General features: G+C 43.5%; 1 protein-coding gene across 3 annotated transcripts in view; it reads left to right on the forward strand.

Annotated features, from left to right (window-relative positions):
- Positions 1-23,812, forward strand: part of ZNF512B (zinc finger protein 512B) — a 1,438,759-nt gene that overhangs the window by 673,282 nt on the left and 741,665 nt on the right. For all 3 annotated transcript variants that reach the window (XM_044089878.1, XM_044089880.1, XM_044089879.1), the window contains exon 6: positions 5,650-5,873. In XM_044089878.1, coding sequence (XP_043945813.1) covers positions 5,650-5,873 — 224 coding nt within the window. The remainder of the gene's footprint in view (positions 1-5,649; positions 5,874-23,812) is intronic.

Below are 23,812 nucleotides of genomic sequence, written 5' to 3' on the forward strand. Positions count from 1 at the left end.
CTTTGTGTTCCTACCCTTCTGATTGAAGGTGTTCCTGAGGATTTTTTTCTCAGAGGACTCTGAGATTCCAGTTCTGAGCCTGTTAAATGGAGCTTACCCACACTCTGGCATAAAGGGAAAGCGCCTAGGAATCTTGTAAGAGTCCTAAGGCAGGCCCCAGCTAAAGAGTTCAGTTTGAATGGGTTAAATAGATGTTTTGTTAAACCTGAAACCCTAAGGATTCTTTGCCTCCTGCTCCTAGCCATGCTGGATAGGTAAAAGATTTAGGGTGCCTGAAGCTCATATGCACTCCATTAAGAGTCCTAGGGCACCTTTCCTAAACATTTCAGGAGGAAAAGGCTAGAAAGGGAAGATTTTGTTAAAACCCCAATGTCCCACTGGGTACCTGTCTTTTGGAATGTTGGGAATGCTATACTTCAGAAAATTTTAGCCTTTTACATGTGAAATTGTTCCTGCCTCAGCTCTCCCTGAGAAAATTATAGGGTGCCTGTTGAGCAAATCTTAAGTTGGTGAGTGGATAGGAATTTACCGAGTGATGTTCTTTGGATTTAGTCTGGCCTCCTTTTTTTTGTAAGCAAAAAAAACAATGTGTTAACTGATAAAGACAGGCCTGCCAAATAGATGCAAAAAGCTAGCATCTTGTTTTTAGTACATGCCACGTTTGAGGACTGCACCATTGTAACATGCTAAATGGACGTGGATGACATTCTACAGTCTGGGGTTTAGCCAAGGGGTAGGGGTTTTAGCGGCAGTGTAAAGAGTTGCCATTTTTAGTTCATTAGGGGTAGGTCAGTCCTGTCGAACATGTCACCAATTTAGTTTCCAGTGGCTCAGTAAGGGATGGAGCCTGGCTGTCTTTCATTCCCAGTCTAGGTTCCTTTAGGGCAGAAGGGAGGAGAATTTAGCTAGACGTTTAGTTCAAGGATTTGGGATTCTGCTTTACGTGGTGGGTCAGTCCATTCCAAACTCTGTGGAAGCAGTTTGCCAGAGACTCCAGTAGATTCTCTTTCTGGCAGCACCTTTTCCCTCTCTTTGTCTTTTTGGCTCACAAGCAAATTTCTGTAATTAGAACAGATGGGTGCTGGATATCATCTCGTATGTACTTAAGCCCTAGGTTTTTCTAGACGGGTTCTCCCTTTCTCAAAGAAGTCTTACACGTTCTCCTCCCTCTTGTGGATGAGTTCACTTCGCAGACTTCTTACAGCACTCCAATAGGCCATTCTTCCAGTCCTAACAGACTGAGAAAGGCCTAGAGGAGATCACTGGACTGTTCCTGTAGGAAGACAAGGAAGCTGGAGGAGACATTGCCCTGATTTATTCTATCTGAGGAAGTTTCTGCGGGTTCTGGCTGGCTTCGATGTTTACTTTGCTAAATAGCTTTTCTAAATCTCAAGCAAGTGAAGTATCCACAAAGGAAAAGGGCTCAAAGCCACCTTCTTGTACCCTGCAAGATCAAGCTTCAGTGATTCAAGGCTTGGTCAAAATTCATCTGATTTTCTCCTCAGAGCTAAGGTACCATCTACTGCCTGAGTATTCATGATATGATGATTTCTCTATCAGCTTTGGCTTCTGTGCTTCCCATTCAACCTATTCCATTGACTACCCATGCATTCTGGCTCTGGAAAAGGAAGAGCAAGCCAAGATCTGAATATACATATAACAACCTAAAATGCCTTCAAGATGTCTGCCTTCCACCAGTCTAGTACCCTTCTGAGATTCTATTCTCAGTCTACTCAGACTGACCATAAGAGTCTAGATGTATCTTTTAACCCCGGACAAAATTAAATGTATTCTGTAATACCTGGAAGTGTAAATATAAGGTCCTGTAATCTATGCACAGCACTGCGACTTGCTGATAACTGCATGGTAAAAGGAAGATCACAGCAGCTCCCAATTGTTGTGGGGTGCTGGAGAAGCCAAATACATTCCTGAATGATGGGACACAGCACGAGAGGGATTTGGAGACTCAGGCTTTACATGCCTAAGACTGAATTGTGGGAAGACAGTGGCTGGGGTCACCTTTACAGGACTTAAGTCTTTCAGCCTTTACATGAAATAGATTTTGAATGACATGCCTGGACATTGCTTTTAATGGCTTTCAAGGATGGTTGTTTCTTCTAGGGACAAGTGCAAACAGACTTTAGCACACTCATATGAGAAGAGAACACAAACATCCAAGATACACTTCTGCAGCATGAGTTACTTTTGGGAACTGATGTTCAATGCGCTCAATGCTTTCAAAAAGGTTTTAGCAAAGGTTTCTGCGGGGAATTAGCACTCTTATCCAGCTATGGACCACAGACAAATCATGGATCCCCACTAACGACAGAACTAACTCCAACTCTTTCAAGTTGTGTGGGAGCAGCCATGACATACACCTAGAGATGCTTAAGTTCTCTCAGCAACTACTATGGCCAGCCTTTTGGAAAATGACTTTCCCAGGGTGCATCTTCTGCTTGAAAATTGGAAATTCTTTCAGGGCACTGTCTTTCTCCAATTATTCCACCTAGGCCACTCTCTTTTGTAATGTGCTTCAAAGGGGCTTGGAAAGTGGATCTGGCAGTTGATTTTATCTTTCATGCATGCTAATTCCCACACTACACCACTCTTCCAAAAGGTGCTCAGCCTCCATGGACAAAGACAGCTTACCTTGATGTGTTATCTCCACATTCTGAGGATCCCTGCAACGTCAGAAACTCCTCTCTTCATCTTCAATGTGAAATCATCAGCTGGCCTTACAACACATTCACATTCATATTCGCAAAGGACTTTTCATCTGCATAAATGAGTTAGAGACCTAGTATCTAAAAGCTCAGTACTAGAAAAATGGAAGAAACAGTTTATTTTGGAATTTTAAAAAGATTCGTGGAATGTGATTGCCTTTTAGGTGTGGCTCTTCAATATCTTACTGAGTTATGGGACAAGGTTTTGATTTTATCCATTGTTTGAATTTTTCTCCATTGTTTTTCTTTATGTGGCTATTCAATATACCATTGTTTTACATCCTTTGTTCTCACAGTTTCTTAGAGCAAACCATACAAGAAGGATACACTCCTACTCCTTTCCTCCAGAGCAACTTTCTTTTTCTTGGGAGCTCTAATCTTGTTTGACCTGTTGAACACTTTGAGGCTGAGACTTCCTCAATCTTTTTGGATCTCACTGAAGGAAACTAGACTAATTCTTACGAGTTCATGCCACGCTAAGGGTGTGCCTACTTTTAAGAGCCCTTTTGTTTTTTACTATTATAAGTTCATTTCGTACTAATCCTTCCTTCTTACAGGAGCCATTTGCCAAAGGTTTATTTATACCAAGTCATGATTAACCAATTTTTTTGCCTAATGTGGTTTAAAAGTGTGGGAAAAGATTTTGCACATTCTAGATGTACACAGGCAATTCCTGATTATAAGCAGTGTGGGATTTTAGGCCCCACACTTTGTTGTACAGTTTTCTTTTTTGCTTTTATGAGAGGGCAAGGGCGGCAAACAAACAATTGAAAGCTGGATTGGGCTATTTTGTTTTCTGTTCGAGATTCCTTGCAAAGAAGGGAGATTCCAGCTTAGATTAGGCCTCATTAGACTAGGCTACTGCCACTTCCACAGGCAAGGGGATTCCAGCTGGAGGAAGTCTTTTGGAGGTGGTTTCTGTGTTTCTCACTGCACAATTCTCTAAGCATTATCACCTTCTCCTCTCCTCTCAGTTCTAAATGCCACCTCTTTTTCCAGCCCAGCCTGCTCAGCATGCGTTTGCTAGCGCTTATCAAATCAGACCAGCCTCCCCTTTCTCCTGATTGGATTCTACCCGTAGACTGCAGCAATGGCAATGTGGACATAGGAACACAGCAGTGTGCACTCTTTAAATGTAGATGTTCGAGGACGAGATCCATGATTGCTTGTTCGCCTCCAACCTCTCCCTCCTTCCCCTCACTAGTGGGTGTAGGTATGTAGGGTGTGCTGCTATTTTTGTATATATTATATTATATATATTTATATATATTGTATATATTTGGGTGCAGGTTATTCTCTTTAGGGTCTTCTTTCATCTCCAAGAAAAGGGGCGATAGGATATATGGACGGTCATGTCATTAGCCCTTACGGTGGCATCGACGCCGCTAATGCGCTCTGTGACCGGTTACAGCAGGCCTCTCTGGTGGGTATCGCCCCACCGGGAGAGCGACTACCAGTTAGGACTGGCTGCAGCCGGTGATCCAGAACATCATCATTTATATGGTAGGTACAAAACTGTACTTTTTCTACTTAATGAATACTAACTCTAATCCAACATGCCAAATTTTGATTTTATAGCATTTCTTGACCCTGTTCTACACTTTCAGTCTTGCCCTGCCTCATTCTCTCTTGCTGACTCATACAAACACACACACTCACACACATTCACATAGACGTACTGTCTCTTTGTGAGGTATAGCATGAGCTGCATGTTTTCCATCCTGGTTTTCAAGACTTTTTTTAGCCAATTGGAAATAAATGATGTGATTCCCTTTCTGAGGACAAGTGGATATTTAAGCACTGTATTTAACATCATTGACTTAACTTTTGATGAATGGCTCATGCATGTTCGAAAACTTGAGTAATTGCAAAACCTATGTTGGACCAATGAAAGGTATTACATCACGTTTGTGTTCTTTGTGTCTCTGTGCCTTCTTTTAGTGTAGAAATCAGTGGTTGTACATTGAGTTCCACAAATTTGAGCATTATGAATACTTTTGGTAGCTAGAACAGTAAGTGCAGACCACAGAAGGCTTATTAGGTCTGTTTTGTACTGATTGATCAGTCTTTTGAGTGATTCACCTTTTTTTTTCTTGTACTTCGCTGTACCATCACTATTGAGGACTAGAATAGAAGAATATTAGTTCACCCATTCCAAATATATATATATATATTTTCTTTTTTGTGTGATATCCTTCTCTCTGTTTGTCATTTGCCATCTAGTAAGCTAAATGTAACTTCAGTGGCATCAGTTTTCAACAACCTAGGTAACAATGATGTATGTAAGCACTGACTTCCCATGCCAGCAAATGTAACAGCACTGCAAGCTTACTTGCTTTATCTTGATTGTGCTAATAAAGATTAAGGTGGTTATGCTAAGTGAAGTACATGGTTGTTCAGTTCGGTATGACCTCCCCAGTTAATTCAGACATCTGCGGTTGCTTTTGAAATGCAGTAATGAGATACAGTTGCAGGTCAAAGTTGATCATGTGTATGACCCCTGGAGTTAGTGGTGGTAGAGGATTTCATAATGTTAGACAAAACTAATTGGTTGTAGAAACTTTTGCTGATGTTTGCAGTTATGTGCTACTTATATTCTCAACTTTGTCTAGGTTTGCTGAAAATGTAACAGCACTGCAAGCTTACTTGTTTTATCTTGATTGTGCTAATAAAGATTAAGGTGGTTATGCTAAGTGAAGCACATGGTTGTTCAGTTCAGTATGACCTCCCCAGTTAATTCAGACATCTGCGGTTGTTTTTGAAATGCAGTAATGAGATACAGTGGCAGGGAACAGTTGATCATGTGTATGACCCCTGGAGTTAGTGGTGGTAGAGGATTTCATAATGTTAGACAAAACTAATTGGTTGTAGAAACTTTTGCTGATGTTTGCAGTTATGTGCTACTTATATTGTCAACTTTGTCTAGGTTTGCTGAAAATGTGGAGTCTTCCATTATAAAACCTAAACACACAAAGACAGAAGTAGTCAACTTCCAGCACTCAGAGAATGGAGGATATGCAGTGCTTCATGAAAAGAGGGACTTGCTGCAAGAGACAAGCATGCATGAGAAATCTTCGAGCAGTGGCAGTGAAGTGGAACAAGGAAACGAGTTGTGCTTTCCTGAAGAAGACCCTGAGCGAACAAAACACAGTAAGTTTAGAGCCTAAAGCCATAACTGTTGGTGTTTAAGTGAGAGGTGGGTAGTAACACCATAGGCGGAGAGTCATTATTCATAGGTTCATAGGTAGGTACTAGGCTATTGGCCCTAGGGCCCATGCAAGCCTAGCCAAAAAATGTACCCTGGCTTTCGCCACCAAGAAAATTATTTTCCTGTGCTCTTGTCAAGCAGAGCCACAGAAGTGATCCCCGGGGTGAATTTCCCATTTCCCATCCAGTTAACATACCATGGATATTAAGAACCACTTGAAAATGATCTTATTATTGTGTAATCCCAAGCTTCTAGAGCATATCATCCTACTACATAATGGTTGTTGTGAAGTAGTGAAAGAGCCTTTTTGTTTTTTAAAGGTTGAAGAAAGTGGCTTGAGGAATGTGATTTACCGACTGTTGTATAGTTGTGTAATCCTTGTCTGCAAACTAAGGATGGGACAGTAGTGCACATGAGAATTCACTCACATTTATTACTTTATTGATTGATTGAAATATATTGATGTATTTAGTCAATCTACATTAACATTAATTAACAGAGTGTGTGTTTTTGCAAGATCATGAACCAATGGGGATATGGAAGTTTCCCATTTTCTCCAGTATTGTACAGTCTGAGATTCAGTATGTATAGAGATGTAGAGGTGTGAGAGTGCAGTGGGATACTGTATTTTTAAAGAATGTCAGTAGTATGAGGTGATGAATGGGCAAACAATGGTTCATAGGTAGGTACTAGGCTATTGGCCCCAGGGCCTATATAAGCCTAGCCAAAGGTACCCTGGCTTTCGCCACCCAAGAAAATTATTTTCCTGTGCCACTGTCGAGCAGAGCCACAGAAGAAAGTGTCTCTGGTCAACCTGGGTAACAATGGCAATGGAATGGAACTTCCTGGTACTTCTGTTGATTGCTTGACATATAACCAGTACATACCTCCCAGCCATGCCGAATTACTCGGTTTTTACTGAGTCTTGGGGTTCAAATGAAGGGGGTGCCACGATACCTGAGTGGCACCCCTTCATTTCAGATTTTTTTTTTTTTTTAATTTCTGCGCTGTTAGAGCTGATGTCATCACGTGCGTGATGATGTCAGCTCTGTCAGGGCTACCAGCCTGTCGGAATTGAGCTCAAGGAGATCACGCATTTCCGGCTGGCCTGGCTGCTCAAATGTGAGTGGGAACGGCAACAAACGGTTGCTGACAGTACTGTGGATTATACTCTGTGGCGGAATGCAGTTCAAATGCGAGTGTGAACGGCAATTGCTGTTACAGCACTATTGAAACTAACTTTCAGAAGGGGGAACGGACAGCAATGTCAAGTACGGAAACTAAGTGTGTGTGTGTGTGTGTGTGTGTGTGTGTGTGTGTGTGTGTGTGTGTGTGTGTGTGTGTGTGTGTGTGTGTGTGTTTGTATGAATGCCCCCCATTTAATACACCTGGTGGCTAGAGGTGCTCAGGCTCAAACCCTGTACCTTGAGTACAGGGTAAAAAGAACCTAAAGTCCATAGCCACCACTAATTGTAAGCTTTGCCCAGGTTTTTTTGTGCCAAGAGGTTGAGAGCTGTGGTGAGAAGTGAGAAATGAATTCACTAAATGATAGCCATTAAGTTGGAGTCTTCCTATTTTTCAGGAAGCTGCTGATTTGGCATAGTAGTGTGTTGCTCTGACTGTAGTGCACAGGGTCCTGGGTTCAAGACTTGCCAGTGAAATGCATGGTGGTAACTCATTTTATTCTAACGACTTTACAAAATTATACAAGCAATGTTTAAAATGTGTCCCTGGTAAGTCCCTATCCACCACCACTTGTGAGCTTTGTTCAGTTTTTTGTGCTAAGAGTTGAGAGCTATGGTGAGAAGTGAGAACTGAATTTGTATTCCCCCATTATTGGCTTTGTTTGTCCAAGTTTTTTGTGCTAAGAGTTTGAGAGCTACGGTGAGAAAAAAGAAAGAAATTTGTATTCCCTCATTATTGGCTTTGTTTGTCCAGGTTTTTTGTGCTAAGAGGTTGAGAGCTATGGTGAGAAGTGAGAACTGAATTTGTATTCCCCCATTATTGGCTTTGTCCAGGATGTCCTTCAAGGATGCATCTGCAGTCCTTACAAATGGGTTGTCCTGTCGTCAGGCAGCCCTTCGGTCGGCCGGATTCCAAAGTCTGGGTCTGGCCTCGGCTGGTGTCGCACTTCACCCGACGTCATAGCTGCAGTTATTCGGGTATAAAGGCATCAGCCGACGCCATTTTCCCCAGTCTTTCTTGCCGCGTGGCGCCCGAATCAGAAGCTGTTCGCAAGTGCCGGTCGGTCAGATCCAGAGATTACTACTACCGAATACTACTTCGAAGACTTCTAAAAAGCTAAGTACCCCGTTGGGGACTCTTTCTTGCCTCAGCCAATGTCAGAGAAAGTGAATAACTGTTTATCTTGTGGGAAACAAATACCTCATAACGATTTCCACTCCTACTGTATACATTGCTTAGGCCCAGACCACGACGTAGCAGCTTGTTTAGCCTGCGCTTCTTTTAACCGACGGACGCTTAGACGTCGATCGGAGTTTGCTGAACAAATTTTTGGCTCTGATTTTGCCTACATTATGCCGTCGGATCCTCCGACTACGCAAATTTCCAAAAACCGAAAAGAAAAGGACCGACACTCGCGGTCCGCGGTCTCGGCCGAAACCGATTAAGCAAATCATGAGTGTCTCGGTTTCGCGAAACCGAGCAAGCGGTTCTTTCTCCAGCCGAAACCATGCCTTCTACCAAGGCCTCCTCTAACCTGGCAGAATCTGCTTCTGAAATCCAGCCTTCTGTTGCGGTTTCTCAGGAATTATCAGACACAATTCCCCTGGATGTTTCAACCCCTGCACGTGGAGCTGCTAGGCCTCCTGCAGCCATGTCTATTAAGGCCTTTGCCAGGGCTAAAGCAGCCAAAGCTTCAAAATCTGTGCCTGCCAAACCCCCCCTCACACAGGCCCAGCACTAGCTCTCATATGCTATCTTTGGCTGAGGATTTAATTTCTTTAATTCGTGGATCCCAGCCTCATCCAAACAGGTCCTCTCCCTCCTCCAGAAAAGAGACCTAGAGCAGAGGCCCCTGAACCAGTATCCACTGATGGTTCCTCTGATGAATCAGAACATACAGACCTTCCTGAGGCTTCTTATTCTCCTTACGAAGACTCTGATGCTGAAGAGTCCATTCCTTCAGCCTCTCCACCTGAGGAATTTTCTTTGGGGAAACCTTGCATGCTATGAGGGAACAATTTCAGTGGCAGGGCCAAGATTTCTCAGACTCCAGAAAAGGCTTAGAACCTTTCTACATTTGCCACAACATAGGCCTTTAGCTATACCTCCAGTTCTTTCTGTTGTAGATGATGCATTTAATGATGCTTGCACTGCTCCTGATTCATTACCTCCGGCTCCTGCTAAGCCCGATAGGTTCTACAGGGTCCCGGACACTCATCACCATTTATACAAGGCTCCTTTTGCAGATCCAGAGACCATCGCCCAGGGCCCTAAAGCTGTAGCTGCTACTTCTACTAAAAAAAACCCTCCCCTCTGAAAGGGAATCCAGGTCCTTAGAGAGATGGGGTAAAAGTTTACACTTCTGCTACCTTGTCAGCTAGGGCTTTGAACTGCCAATTTCATATGATTCAATATCAAGAGTTTATGCTTGACCAGTTAACTAAAAGCTTTCCTCTGAAGAATCTTTAGATAAAAATATGTTCAGGAAATGGTACATAACATACAGCAGGTTAGCAACCATTCTTTAAAATGTGGCTATGATGCACTGGAGGCTTCCTTTAGATCAGCCATGACTGGCACAGTTATTAGGAGACATGCATGGTTGAAAGAACAGGCATTACCAGACCATGTCAAATCAAAGCTTTTGGATGCACCCATGGACAAGGTCAATTTATTTGGTTCCCCTGCTCAGCAGGTGCTAAAAAAGATGGAAGAGAAGGCGAAATCTGTACAAACGGTGAAAGATTTCTTACAGGTTCAACCTCCAAGGTTTAGCAGGAACTGGCCATCCAAGAATTGGTCCTTTCCAGACTCCTCTAAGGCTCAGAGAGGCAGGAATAGGCGTTCAAGAGGCAGAAACCAATCCAGGGGTGCCTACAGGGGACGCCAATGGCAAGGTAACAACCAGCGAGGCACAGACGCAGCCACCACCACTACAACAACTCAATCACAGTGACTTGACAGTGGCACCGCCTACCAGGGAACAACTAGAAGCACCCTTAGGCGGAAAACTAACCTTATTCTCAAAAACTGGCATTGCATCACAAGGGAAAATGGATTTTGCAAACTATAGACCAAGGTTACAGGTTCCATTTCCATACTCTACCAGGAAGAGAGGAATGCCAAACCTACCACCTACTCAAAGGACAGAAGCTCTAAAACAAATATCTCAGCTATTAAGAATGAGAGCTGTGGAAAGGGTACCATCTATGGAGCAAGGAAAGGATTTTACTCCAGACTCTTCCTGGTACCAAGAAAAGAAAACAAATGGAGACCCATTCTAGACCTGTCCGCTTTAAACACTTTCCTTATTGTTCCAAAATTCAAAATGCTGACCCTACAGCAGCTTCTTCCCATGCTGGGCAAGGAGTCTTGGCTGGTAACTCTAGATCTCGAGGAGGCATACCTGCACGTCCCCATAAGACCAATTTGCAGAAGATACCTCAGATTTCTTGCAGGATCAGAGCATTATCAATTTTCAGCATTGCCCTTTGGCTTATCTACTGCGCCCAGAGTGTTCACGAAATGCCTGGCATCAATAATTGCTCATTGCAGACTTCAGGGAATCCAAATTTATCCCTACCTGGACGACTGCCTGATACAAGCGGACAACAAAAGCAAGCTAGCAGAAGACTTACAAAGAGTCATTTACCTGCTGCAAGCCTTGGGATATACAGTCAATATGAAAAAGTCAAGGCTGATTCCATCCCAAAGAATAACCTTTCTGGGTGCAGAGCTGGACACATCAAAACAAATGGCATTCCTAACTGCAGAAAAGAAAGAGCAACTACCTCTCTACTTCTTGGCATTAACAAAGCAGAACCACCTAACTGCAAGAAAAGTACTGCAAGCTGTAGGCTTCATGGCATCCTGCATAATTCTGGTCCCTCATGCCAGACTGCATATGAGAAAGCTACAGTGGTACCTAAGGAATTTGTGGTCCCAACACAAGCACAGCCTAGAAACCAAAATCCCAATAATTCCATGCCTGAAACAAGAGTTCCTATGGTGGGCTCAGGCCTGTCAATCAAACACAGGATTGCCCTTCTGCAACAGCCAACCAAGCCAAACCATCACGACAGATGCCTCAGACCTCGGTTGGGGAGCACACATGCAGGGCAAGTGCATACAAGGCTTATGGACTCAAGACCAGCTGCGCCTACACATAAATCTAAAGGAAATGCTGGCAGTAAAATTGGCAATCCAGTCATTCAGACCATTTCTCCAAGAAGGTCAGTTGATGATAAGGACAGACAACACCACAGTTATGTGGTACATCAACAAACAGGGGGGCACCCATTCATATCCTCTATGCCGGCTGGCACTGGACCTATGGGATGTGGCCCTGAGCTACAACATTCAGTTACAAGCAATTTTTGTACCAGGAAAAGAAAACATTCTAGCAGACATATTAAGCAGAACAACCACAGATGCCCACGAATGGATGCTTCACCCGGACATCTTCAAAGCAATCACAAGGGAATGGGGATTACCACAAATAGACTTGTTTGCATCCCCATTCAATCACCAGCTAAAGAAATTCTGCACAAGGACGTACCACACACTTGCTTGGAAGGTGGACTCCCTATCTTTCAGTTGGAAAAACCTGACAGCATACGCATTTCCACCACTTCCTTTGATGCACAAGGTGCTTCTGAAGATCAAAGAGGACCGTCCAAGGATCATTCTGATAGCTCCAGACTGGCCAAGACAACATTGGTACCCATTGCTGAGGAGCATGTCTCGGGAACAAATATGGACACTACACCTGATCCCATTACTGTTAACACAGAACAACTACAACATCCTGCATCCAAACCTGAAAACTCTGCAGCTAACTGCCTGGAACATTACATAACAGCAATTAACCCAAACTTATCCCAAAGGGTTAAAGACATAATCCTGGAGGCGCGCAGACCTTCAACAAGAAAGAATTATGCAGCAAAATGGAAAAGATATCTCATTTGGAGTACTGCAAAGGGAGAAGATGTGACTCTGGTAAACATGGCCAACATCCTGGAGTACTTGGCAGAGCTCTTCCACACAGGCCTGTCCTATTCTTCCATCAAGATACATGCATCAGCTATTTCAGCACAGTATAGCTTGGATCCTCCTGTCTTCTCTCATCCCCTGCTCAGACAGTTTCTGAGAGGCATTAAAAATGTAAAACCTCCCAGGAAACCACCATTGCCAGCATGGGACTTGAACTTTGTGCTAGAAAAATTGACTCTTCCTCCTTTCGAACCAGCAGCAACAGCAGAATTACAATACTTATCCTGGAAGACTGCTTTCCTGCTGGCAATAACTTCAGCAAGAAGGGTCTCTGAACTACAGGCATTAATGGCAGTACAACCCTTCCTGATCTTCCATCAAGATAGAGTGTCCATGAGAACAAATCCTACATTTATGCCTAAGGTGGTATCCAAAGTGTCATTAAATCAGGCTATCCACCTACCTACATTCTTCCCAAACCCACAGAACAGGGGAGAAAGACTTTTGCATACCTTGGATGTACACAGGCAGTTACGCTACTACCTGGACAGGACTAAGTCCAATAGAAAAACTGACCAGCTTCTGGTAGCATATGCCACAGGAAAGGAAGGAAAACCAATTTCAAAACAGACAATCTCCAAATGGATAGGAAATTGCATTAGATTTTCTTACTCCTACCATGGAAAGAAAACTCCAGAGAACATCAGGCCTCACTCCACAAGGGCTACAGCCACTACCACAGCTTTCTTACGAGGAGTGGCTACCAAGGACATTATAGAGGCTGCTACTTGGACCTCCGTGCATACATTTGCCAAGCATTACAATTTACCTTTATACTCTAGATCCCGAGCAGGTTTTGCCACTGCTGTTTTGCAAGGGATCCTAGCTACACCATAATCACTACTCTTTCCTCCTCCCTTGTTTAGCTATGGTATTCTACCCATTTGTAAGGACTGCAGATGCATCCTTGAAGGACATAGTACAGTTTTGTACCTACCATAAATGTAGATGTCCGATAGGAATGCATCTGCAGTCAGGATTACCCACCCACCTTCCCCTCTGAGGTACTCCTAGGGTATTTGCCAGCCTTCAGCTAGCTTGGGGATCTATTATGGTGTATTTGTTTGTATATATGTACATACATGCTTATTTTTGTGTTTGCTCTCTACTATTTGGAATCATTGGCATTTATCCAAATTTAGCCTTCCAAGAGGGCACCTGGCATCTGGGGCAAGAAACACTGAGGAAAATGGCGTCGGCTGATGCCTTTATACCCGAATAACTGCAGCTATGACGTCGGGTGAAGTGCGACACTAGCCGAGGCCAGACCCAGACTTTGGAATCCGGCCGACCGAAGGGCTGCCTGACGACAGGACAACCCATTTGTAAGGACTGCAGATGCATTCCTATCGGACATCTACATTTATGGTAGGTACAAAACTGTACTTTTTTTGTGCTAAGAGGTTGAGAGCTATGGTGAGAAGTGAGAAATTAATTCACTAAATGATAGCCATTAAGTTTCGGTCTTCCTATTTTTCAGGAAGCTGCTGATTTGGCATAGTGGTATGTTGCTCTGACTGTAGTGCATAGGGTCCTAGGTTCAAGACTTGGCAGTGAAATGCATGGTAGCAACACAACATTTTATTCTAGCAACTTTACAAAATTATACAAGCAATGTTTAAAATGTGGCCCTGGTTTTTGACCTTTTGTCGTCATCCCCCCAAAAAATGAAATTGAAAATAAGTGCAAGAAGCTGTGCAAGATGCCTATGGCTTACACTACTGTCATTCTATTTATAGTGTGGGTGTGGAAGTAGATTTATATGATGGAAATGTTCTGAATTGGGCGGTTTTGTCATTATTGGTTCATGCATTTTGTTTCATTGCCTACAGTACAGCCTACTGGAAAAATGTTCAGACAATAAATTTAAAATGCGCTCTAACAAATGTGTTGTATTATACAATGAATATAATTTAGCAGAAGAAGTCAGGAAGGTGTATCAAAGAAAAGAACACGTTTCTTGTTTTGTGTGCAAGGGGCCAATGATTTGAAAACAGCCCAAAGGTGATCTTTACCCACCACTGGCCAGACGCATTTTCTTTGGATGTGGTGCGGGTTTCAATGCTGTTTCAATGAATGCGAGTTTCAAGGGCAGAGAAGTTTTAATGCCAAGTCTATTTTCATTGCGAGACAGTATTGCTTTGTTTACCAGATGTCTATTAGTGTTTGTGCATTGTTGTGCTATACAATGTGAAAATAAAATCCAAATAATCATTGTAGAAGTAAAGCAGTATGCACACATTAGTGTTTATGGTAAATGGGGCGAAATAACCAGGTAATAGGGCATTGGAATGGCTGCAGGGGATTCTGGTGCCATATTTTAGTTGTCTGTTTTTCAGTTTGCGTTTGAAATTTGGTATCCCACAATTCTATTGGAGTGGGTGGGGTTACATAATTATATATGCAGATTAGATGTTAATCAGCATACAGATTTGGACCTATTTTTCATGGGCCTTGTCCAGATTTTTTATGTTTCCAGGTTGAGAGGTGTGATCCAGTACAAGGGCATAGTGCAGATGGTGGGAAATGGCATCAGACTTAACTTTTTAAATGATTTAGGCAGTGGGTAAGGAAGTTTGATTCAATCCTTGTGGTGTAATAGAACATACAACATTTTATTGGCCCAGAACCCACTATCATAAGTAAAGCTGAGAAGGCTGACTTAACAGTCATAAGATTTTGTAGTACACTGAGAATTCTTGATTAAGTTTTGGTAATAAAAAGCTATCTGCAGTTTGGAGCATAGACTTGGGGGCATTAATATGTTGTAGGGGAGAGTGTATCTTTCCAAAGACAAGTCTGTAGAGTAGTCCCTTCTGAGGAGTGTGACCAGAAGAAGTATTTGTATTGCCGCAGTGGGGCTCTTATTTGCTTCATCCCTGAGTTTGTGTTGGCACTGAACTAAAGACATCCAGCAGTTGGGAGAGCTTGGGTTTGTTCTGGGAGTTTATGCTTACAAGAGACTGCTGTCATACAGAGTCATCACCACCTTTTGTAGTACACTTAATACATTGCAGTATCTTGACTGACTCAAAAAGACTTGGCTTCACAGATAGTAGGCTTATAAGGTTCCCTCTTCAAGAGCAATCTTGATGAGTGGATGGGAAACAGAAAATTCACCCTGGGGATAACACCAGTGGCTCTACTCAACAGAGGCACTGGGAACTAAGGTCGGGTAGCACCATGTCAGGGTATTCCTTTGGCTAGGCTTGTAAAGGCCCCAGTGCCATTAGCCAAGTACACACCTATGAACCTATAAGTAAATGTTCATCGTGTTTCACTGTTGCAGTCATTACACTTGGGTTATCCTGCAGGCAGGCTACCCACAGTCGGCCTGAATTCCAAAGCCTTGGTCCGGCGTCAGTTGCTGTGGCCTCTTCCCTGACGTCAGTGCGCCAGGGGTATAAAAGATGCAGCCGATGCCATTTTCTTCAGTCTTTCTTGCCGCGTGGTGCCCGAAGCAAAAGCAGTTCGCAAGTGCCGGTCGGCCGACTCCTGAGATTTTCAAAATTGAATTTCAGATCCGAAGTCTTCAATAAAGCTAAGTACCCCATTGGGGAAACATTTTTCTTGCTCCAGACCGATATCAGAAAATGTTAACAATTGTGTTTCTTGTGGGAAGCAAATACCTCATAAGGATTTTCACTCTTACTGTATTCCTTGCCTAGGCCCTGACCACGACGTTGCTAGTTGTCGGTTTTGTGCTAGATTTAACCAACGCACTATTAAGCGTCAGTACGATTTTGCTTTTCATTACTTTGGCCAAAGGTTTAACTACATAATGCCGTCTGAACAGCCGACAACCGGAGTTCATAAAAAGCACAAGGAAAAAGAAAAGGACAGGCATCCGAGGTCCAAAACCGATGATGAAGCATCTTCTAGGCCAGTCACCAGTTCTCAGTGAGGCGCGTTCGCAGCCCCTGACACCCGCTACCTCAAAGCCACAGGCCACCTCCGACTCCCACGTGGAGACAGCTAGGCCTCTGGATACTCAAGGTATTGGGCCTTCGGAAACTAATCCCTCAGATGGGTCTGGAGCCGCTGAGCAGGCATCGGCTTCTGAGGGTGTTTTCAGACCTATACAGCTTTATATCAAGCCAACTTTGGCATCAAAGACAAAGACTAAAACAGTTTTAAAGACAAGAAAACAAGTACAGCATTCTCCAGGACAGACTTCCATGCCTAAGAAACAGATGCTCAAAATGGCCGAAGACCTAATTACTTTGATCAGGGGCTTCCATCCCCCTCCTGATAAGAGGCCTAGGCAAGACACTGAATATGATTCCTCTGATCAGGTTTCCATTTGCTCTGACTCCTCTTCAGAGCAGGGATACTCTATTCCTCCCTATGAGGATTCTGATGCTGAAGAATCTATTCCTTCAGCTTCTCCTCCTGAGGATTATTCAAGTGGGAAAACATACTTTGCAATGTGGTTATGATTCACTGGAGGCCTCTTGCAGGGCCGCTGTAACAGGCTCAGTCATTAGAAGGCATGCTTGGTTAAAAGAACAGACTCTGCCTGGTCATGTTAAAGCAAAATTATTGGATGCTCCATTTCAGCATGATACTTTGTTTGGTGTTAAGGCAGAAGAGGTGTTGAAGAAAATGGAGGATAAAGCTAAATCTATGCAGACAGTGAAGGATTTCTTACAGGTGCAGCCACCCAGATTTAGCAGGAACTGGCCTTCTAAAATTTGGTCCTTTCCCGTGTCAGACAGACCACAAAGAGGCAGATACAGACGCCCTAGAGGCAGACAACAGCCCCAGGGCTCATACAGGCCCAAACAGTGGGGTGCTTCTACCTCCAAAAGCGGAGAAGACAAATCACAGCCATATAGGAAACAGTCCCAATGACTTCCCTCTGCCATTGCCAAGCATTTATCTTTTAGCAGCACCCTTAGGGGGAAAGCTAGCACTTTTTTCCCAAAATTGGCACATGATTACCCAGGACAAACGGGTCTTAAATATAGTCTCTCAGCGCTACAGGTTCCACTTTCACACCCTTCCAAAGGCAAAAGGTATGCCAGACCTGCCACACAATCTATGGGCAGAGGCACAAAACCAAGTTTCATCCCTCATAGACATGAGGGCTATTCAGCCAGTGCCACAACAAGAGCCAGGGACAAGAATTTTACTCAAGACTTTTCTTAGTACCAAGAAAGGACAAAGCATGGTGACAGATTCTGGACCTGTCTATTCTAAATACTTTTCTGGACGTTCCGAAATTCAAAATGTTGACTCTGCAGCAGCTTCTGCCCATGTTGGGCAAGAAGGCATTCTACTACAGCATCTGGAGTTTGTAAAAAGATTACTAATTTGCCTAGGGTACACAGTAAACGAAAAGAAATCAAAACTAGTACCCTCTCAAGAGATAATATTCCTGGGTGCAAGCTTAAATACAACCGCGCAGATGGCTTATCTCATGCCAGACAAACAAAGGCATCTGACTTCCTACTTCGAAAACATGGCAACAAAGCCCCAGTTATCTGCAAGACAATTCTGCAGGCTCTGGGCAACATGGCCTCCTGCATTCTGCTAATTCCATATGCAAGACTGCATATGAGGAAACTACAATGGTACCTAAAAAGTGTTTGGACTCAACATTGCCACTGCCTGGAATCATTACTTTCCCTCATTCCTTGCCTACAACAGGAGTTTCGATGGTGGGCACAGGCCTGTCACCACAACAAGGGACAGCCATTCACTTTACCCACAGCCAGGCAAACACTAACAGATGCATCAGATTATGCGTGGGGGGCCCACATGGCAGGAAAATGTATTCAGGGCACATGGCCACCAAGCCAAAGGCATCTACACATCAATCAAAGATTCTAGCTGTACAAAATGTCCTGACAGCCTTCAAGGACCTACTTCATCCAGGACAGCTGCTGATAAAGACGGACAACACCACAGTCATGTGGTACATAAACAAGCAGGGGGGCACACATTCCTACCCCCTCTGCAGACAAGCCATGATTTTGTGGAACACAGCATTGACTTACCAAGTACACCTGCAAGCACAATTCCTGCCAGGAAGAACAAATGCTCGGCAGATGAACTAAGCAGAAACCTCATGTACCCTCACGAGTGGAAACTAGATCCACAAATCTTCAGCATGATAACAAGGAAATGGGGACGCCCAGACATAGATCTTTTTGCCTCCCCTCACAACTGCCAACTTCAGAGATTCTGCACAAGGACTTATCACAAACAAGCATGGAAAGTGGATGCCCTGTCATTCAGCTGGAACAACCTTACAGTATATGCCTTTCCTCCACTGCCTCTCCTCCCCAAGATACTCCTAAAGGTCAGACAAAAGAAGCCACAAATGATACTGATTGCCCCGGATTGGCCACGCCAACACTGGTACCCAATCCTAAGGAGCTTGTCCCAAGGCCCAGCCTGGACATTGCCTCAAATTCCTCATTTACTGACCCAACAAAACAATCAGATCCTGCACAGCCAACTCAGAACTCTAAATCTAGCTGCATGGAGGATACTGTAACCATTCAGAATACACCTCTCTCTAAAGTGGTTATGGATGTCATTTTGGAGGCTAGGAGGCCCAGCACCAGAAAATCTTATGCAGAAAAATGGAAGAGATTCTGTGCTTGGAACCAGGCACAAGGAATTGACATGCTTGTTCCAAATATTCCTCAAATTTTACAATATCTAACTGAGATGCTGGACAAAGGCCTATCCTTCTCATCAGTTAAGATCCATGCCTCTGCCATTTCAGCTCATTACAATACAGACCCACCTATTTTTTCATATCCATTGCTTAGGCAGTTCCTCAGGGGGGCCAAAAACATAAGACCTCCAAGGAGAGCACGAATACCTGCATGGGACCTCAATTTTGTCTTGGAAAAACTCACAATGCCTCCTTTTGAGCCAGCCAATACAGCTGACATAAAATTCTTATCATGGAAAACAGCTCTGCTCCTAGCAATAACTTCAGCAGTCTTAGAGTTACAGGCATTAATGGCTGTGGAACCTTTTATTATCTTCCATCCGGACAGAGTTTCCCTAAGGACAAACCCAACATTTATGCCTAAGGTAGTGTCCAGTGTGGCTCTTAACCAAACCATTCATTTGCCTACTTTTTACCCAAATCCGCAAAATAAAGGGGAGAGACTTCTGCATTCTTTGGACATACACAGACAGCTACGCTTCTACTTGGACAAAACTAAAACTTTCAGAAAGACTGAGCAACTTTTAGTGGCATATGCTGCAGGATCACAAGGAAAGGCTATCTCAAAGCAGACTATTTCAAAATGGATAGGACACTGCATTCGTTTCTGCTATTCATAACATGGTAAATCAGTGCCTAAGGGCATTAGACCACATTCTACCAGGGCAGCAGCCACCTCAGCAGCCTTCCTCAGAGGAGTACCAACCAAGGATATTTTGGAGGCTGCAAGTTGGACTTCATTGCACACTTTTACTAAGCACTACCACTTGCCTCTACTCAAAATCCAGAGCAGGCTTTGCCACTGCAGTCTTGCAGGGCCTTATAGCTACTCCTAATTCTGTTTAGACCCAGCCACCGAACGTCAGCTTTGGGATTCAACACAAGTGTAATGACTGCAACAGTGAAACATGATGAACATAGTACAGTTGTGTACCTACGATAAATGTAGATGTTTGAGTGTATTCACTGTTGCAGTCCAGGTTACCCACCCACCACCCCCCTTTCTTTGCTGGGACTTATCTGTACTTCTGTATCCTATACAACCTATGTGGTGTATTTGCTTCTAGATGAAGGTATTGTTATTTTAGTGCATGCTTTTATTAGCAATGTTTTTTAGCCTACCCTTCTGGGGCACCTGACATCTGGGACAAGAAAAACTGAAGAAAATTGCGTCAGCTGCATCTTTTATACCCCTGGCACACTGACGTCAGGGAAGAGGCGACAGCAACCAACGCCGGACCAAGGCTTTGGAATTCAGGCCGATTGCGGGTAGCCTGCCAGCAGGATAACCCAAGTGTAATGACTGCAGCAGTGAATACACTCGAACATCTACATTTATGGTAGGTACAGAACTGTACTTTACTAGGCATGCAGTCTAGGAGAAAATTGAGGAGCCTAACCCTATTTCCCAGTCACCCCAAAATGCTGTCTGATTAAGTGACATGCTACGTGTCGCACAGTAAGCAATGGAATCTGAGGGAATGAAACTACGGACCACAAGAAGCAGTGTATTAACAGTTTATAGCCTTAAACCTCTGTTCTGAGTGACAGGCAGATGTCAGATACATTGTATTAGATGAGTAATGCATTTTCAAGGAGAGGAAAACTCTAGGAAGATCCACAGCTAGGTGGGAGACTGTATGATCTTAGGAGCGATCTTAGGAGCACTGACAAGGCATCTTGCTTGATACTTGCTTTGGAGTGCAAGAATGCTTCTCCTCACAACCCCCTGTTGGTTGATTTATGGAAGAGTTTAGTGGCACATAAATGCATGGTAGCAGTATGCAAAGGACATATGCAAAGTGTGGCAGCATAACAGTACAAGAGTTATGTGCATACATGTATACATACATACTGTGTTAATTGGTGTATCTCAGTTTCTGAATGTTCTAAAGTTGATTTATGAGTGATATACCACTTGGTAGTGTATTGAAGCTGAAACAAATCTTTGGTTAGCATTACTAGCTCATCTAATTTTCTTTCTGCTTTGCTTGCATTTATGACATGTAAATTGCAGTTTTGACTTGTCAGATTTAGAGGAGTACCTATCCATTATTCACCCATCTGTTGGGATATTTTGCAGCTTCAGATTCCAGCTTCAGGGGTTTTGCTGTTTACTGACCAAAACCCAGCACTGAGCAACTGGTGAGGTTACTGCAGTTCATCAGGTGCATTAGGTTCTGGGCAAGCACACAGAGGGTTGAAGATGATTATGAGCCTCTACTGTTGTTACAAAATATTGTGTTTAGCAGATCTGTAACTGAGGCTTTGAAATACTGCTTCATTCTTGGTAGTAACCTGGTCATTTTTTTAAGTACTGCAGTTTTTCCATCAGGATTTCATGGGAGCCAGACTAATTTATAAAATACTAATGACCAACTTTTTCATGTGGTTGATCACTAGTGTGTGGCTGCTAGATGGTCATCTTGCTAGTTTACTGGGGATTTCACTTTTTACTGTAATTGTGTGACATTGGAGTTGGTAAGTAGTTTGAATGTGGTCAGTATATTATCATACATTAGAAGGCACGGGGCACGTCCAACTGCAAAAATGCTTTTTTTTCTTATTTTATTTGTAAGTTTTAGAATGTTGTTCACATTCCCAGGATTTCATTTGTGTGGTGGTTACATATGAGCTGAAGTTTTGCCAGGGAACTGTATTTCATAGGTGGGTTGATCTAAATTGTGTTCAGTAGAGCAGGATGGCTGTTGTAGCAGATTATGTAAAAGGTATGGGGAGTTTGGGCATTGCAGAAATTATTTTATTGGGTTCAAGTCTTTGTGGATGCGTCCAGCAAGTTAGTTCATTTCCCCAAGGTCTCTGCATCAAAGCAAACAATCTGCTACTAAAAAAATGATTAGTGAATTGCTGATGTTCTTCGTGTTTCACTGTTGCAGTCATTACATTTGGGTAATCTGCTGGCAGGTTGCCCTCAGTCGGCCTGAATTCCAAAGTCTTGGGTCCTGCTTCAGTTGCTGTCTTCTCTTCCATGTCAGGTCATCAGGGGGTAACAAACATGCAACCGACGCCATTTTCTTCCGTCTTTCTTGTCGCGCGGTGCTCGAAGCAGAAGCATTTTGCAAGTGCCGGTCGGCCGACTACTGAAATATTCGAGTCTGAGTTTCAGAACCGAAGTCTTCACTAAAGCTAAGTACCCCATTGGGGAAACTCTTTTCTTGCTTTTCACAGATGTCAGAAAAAGTTAATAATTGTATTACTTGTGGGAAGCAAATACCTCATAAGGATTTCCATTTATACTGTATTCCTTGCCTAGGCCCTGATCACAACGTGCCTGGCTGTCTGTTTTGTGCTAGATTTAACCAACGCAGTATTAAGCGTCGGTATATTTTTGCATCAAAGTATTTTGGAAACAGATTCAACTACCCAGAAATGTCGTTGGATAGCAATCCGACTACCGGAGTACATAAAAAACACAAAGAAAAGGACAGAGAAAGGCAGTCGAGATCCAAAACCGATGACTAAGTTTCTCCTAAGCCAGTTGCCGGTTCGCCAGTACTCAGTGAGGTGCCTTCGCAGCCCCTGATACCCACTACCTTCGAGTCGCAGGCCTCTACCGACACCCATGTGGAGTCCGGCATGCCACAAGATACTCAAGGTATTGGACCGACAGATGTATCTCCCTCGGATGGGTCCGAAGCCGCTGAGCAGGCACCGGCTTCTGAGGGTGTATTCAGACCTCAACATTTGTACATCAAACCGACGACAGCTGCAAAACCAAAGACAAAAGCAACTTCTAAACCTAAAAAAACGACGCATGAGCCACGTGCCTGTATGCCTAAAAAACAGATGATCAAAATGCCTGATGACCTTATTACCTTGATCAGGGGTACCCATCCCCCTCCAGATAAGAGGCCCTAGGCAAGACACTGATTATGAATCTTCAGAGCAGGTTTCTATTTCTTCTGATTCCTCTTCTGATCAGGAATTATCTATGCCTCCCTATGAGGATTCTGATGCTGAGGAGTCTATTCCATCTGCATCTCCTCCTCCTGAGGATTATTCATGTGGAGAAACCTTGCATATTTTGAGGGAGCATTTTCACTGGGATAGTCAAGACTTCTCAGAATCAAAAAAGAGGCTCAGGGATTTCCTCCTTCTCCCTCAGCACAAGCCTTTAGCCATTCCCCCTGTTTTAGACATTGTGGATGATGTGTTTTCGGTGTCAAGCTTGACCCCTGACTCCTTACCTCCGGCTCCCAGTAAGCCTGACCGATATTAAAGTCCCTGACTCACATCAATTTTTATTTAGAAACCCTGCTGCTGATCCTGAAACTATTTCACAGGGTCCAAAGGGAATTAAGGCCTCAACAGCAAAAAAATCCTACCCCCTCTGACAGAGATTCTAGGGCACTGGACAGATGGGGAAAAAATGTTTATACATCTGCAACCTTGGCAGTCAGGGCCTTAAATTGTCAATTTCATATGCTTAAGTACCAACAACATGTTATGGGATTGCTGAAACAGAAAATTATGTTGATTTCAGAATGTGCAGAAAATAAAGAATTGCAGGAATTATTGCATGCAGCTGAACAAGTTGGAAAGCATACTTTGCAATGTGGTTTTGATTCTTTAGAGGCCTCCTGCAGGGCCGCAGTTACTGGATCTGTGATTAGGAGGCATGCCTGGTTAAAGGAACAAAATCTGCCTCATCATGTTAAAGCTAAATTGCTAGATGCACCTTTACAGCATGATTCTGTTTGGTCTTAAGGCAGAAGAGGTTTTAAAGAAAATGGAAGACAAAGCTAAGTCTATGCAAAGTGTTAAAGATTTCTTACACGTGCAGCCACCAAGATTCAGTAAACACTGGTCTACAAAAAATTGGTCCTTTCCTGTGTCAGACAGAGCTCAAAGGGGCAAATCCAAACACCCCAAGGGTTCCAGGTACCAGGCTCAAGACTCATACAGGTCAAAGCAATGGATCGCATCCACTTC

The sequence above is a fragment of the Protopterus annectens genome, chromosome 12.part0 (assembly GCF_019279795.1).
Source record: "Protopterus annectens isolate FY-2018-M chromosome 12.part0, PAN1.0, whole genome shotgun sequence".
NCBI classification, from domain to species: domain Eukaryota; kingdom Metazoa; phylum Chordata; order Ceratodontiformes; family Protopteridae; genus Protopterus; species Protopterus annectens.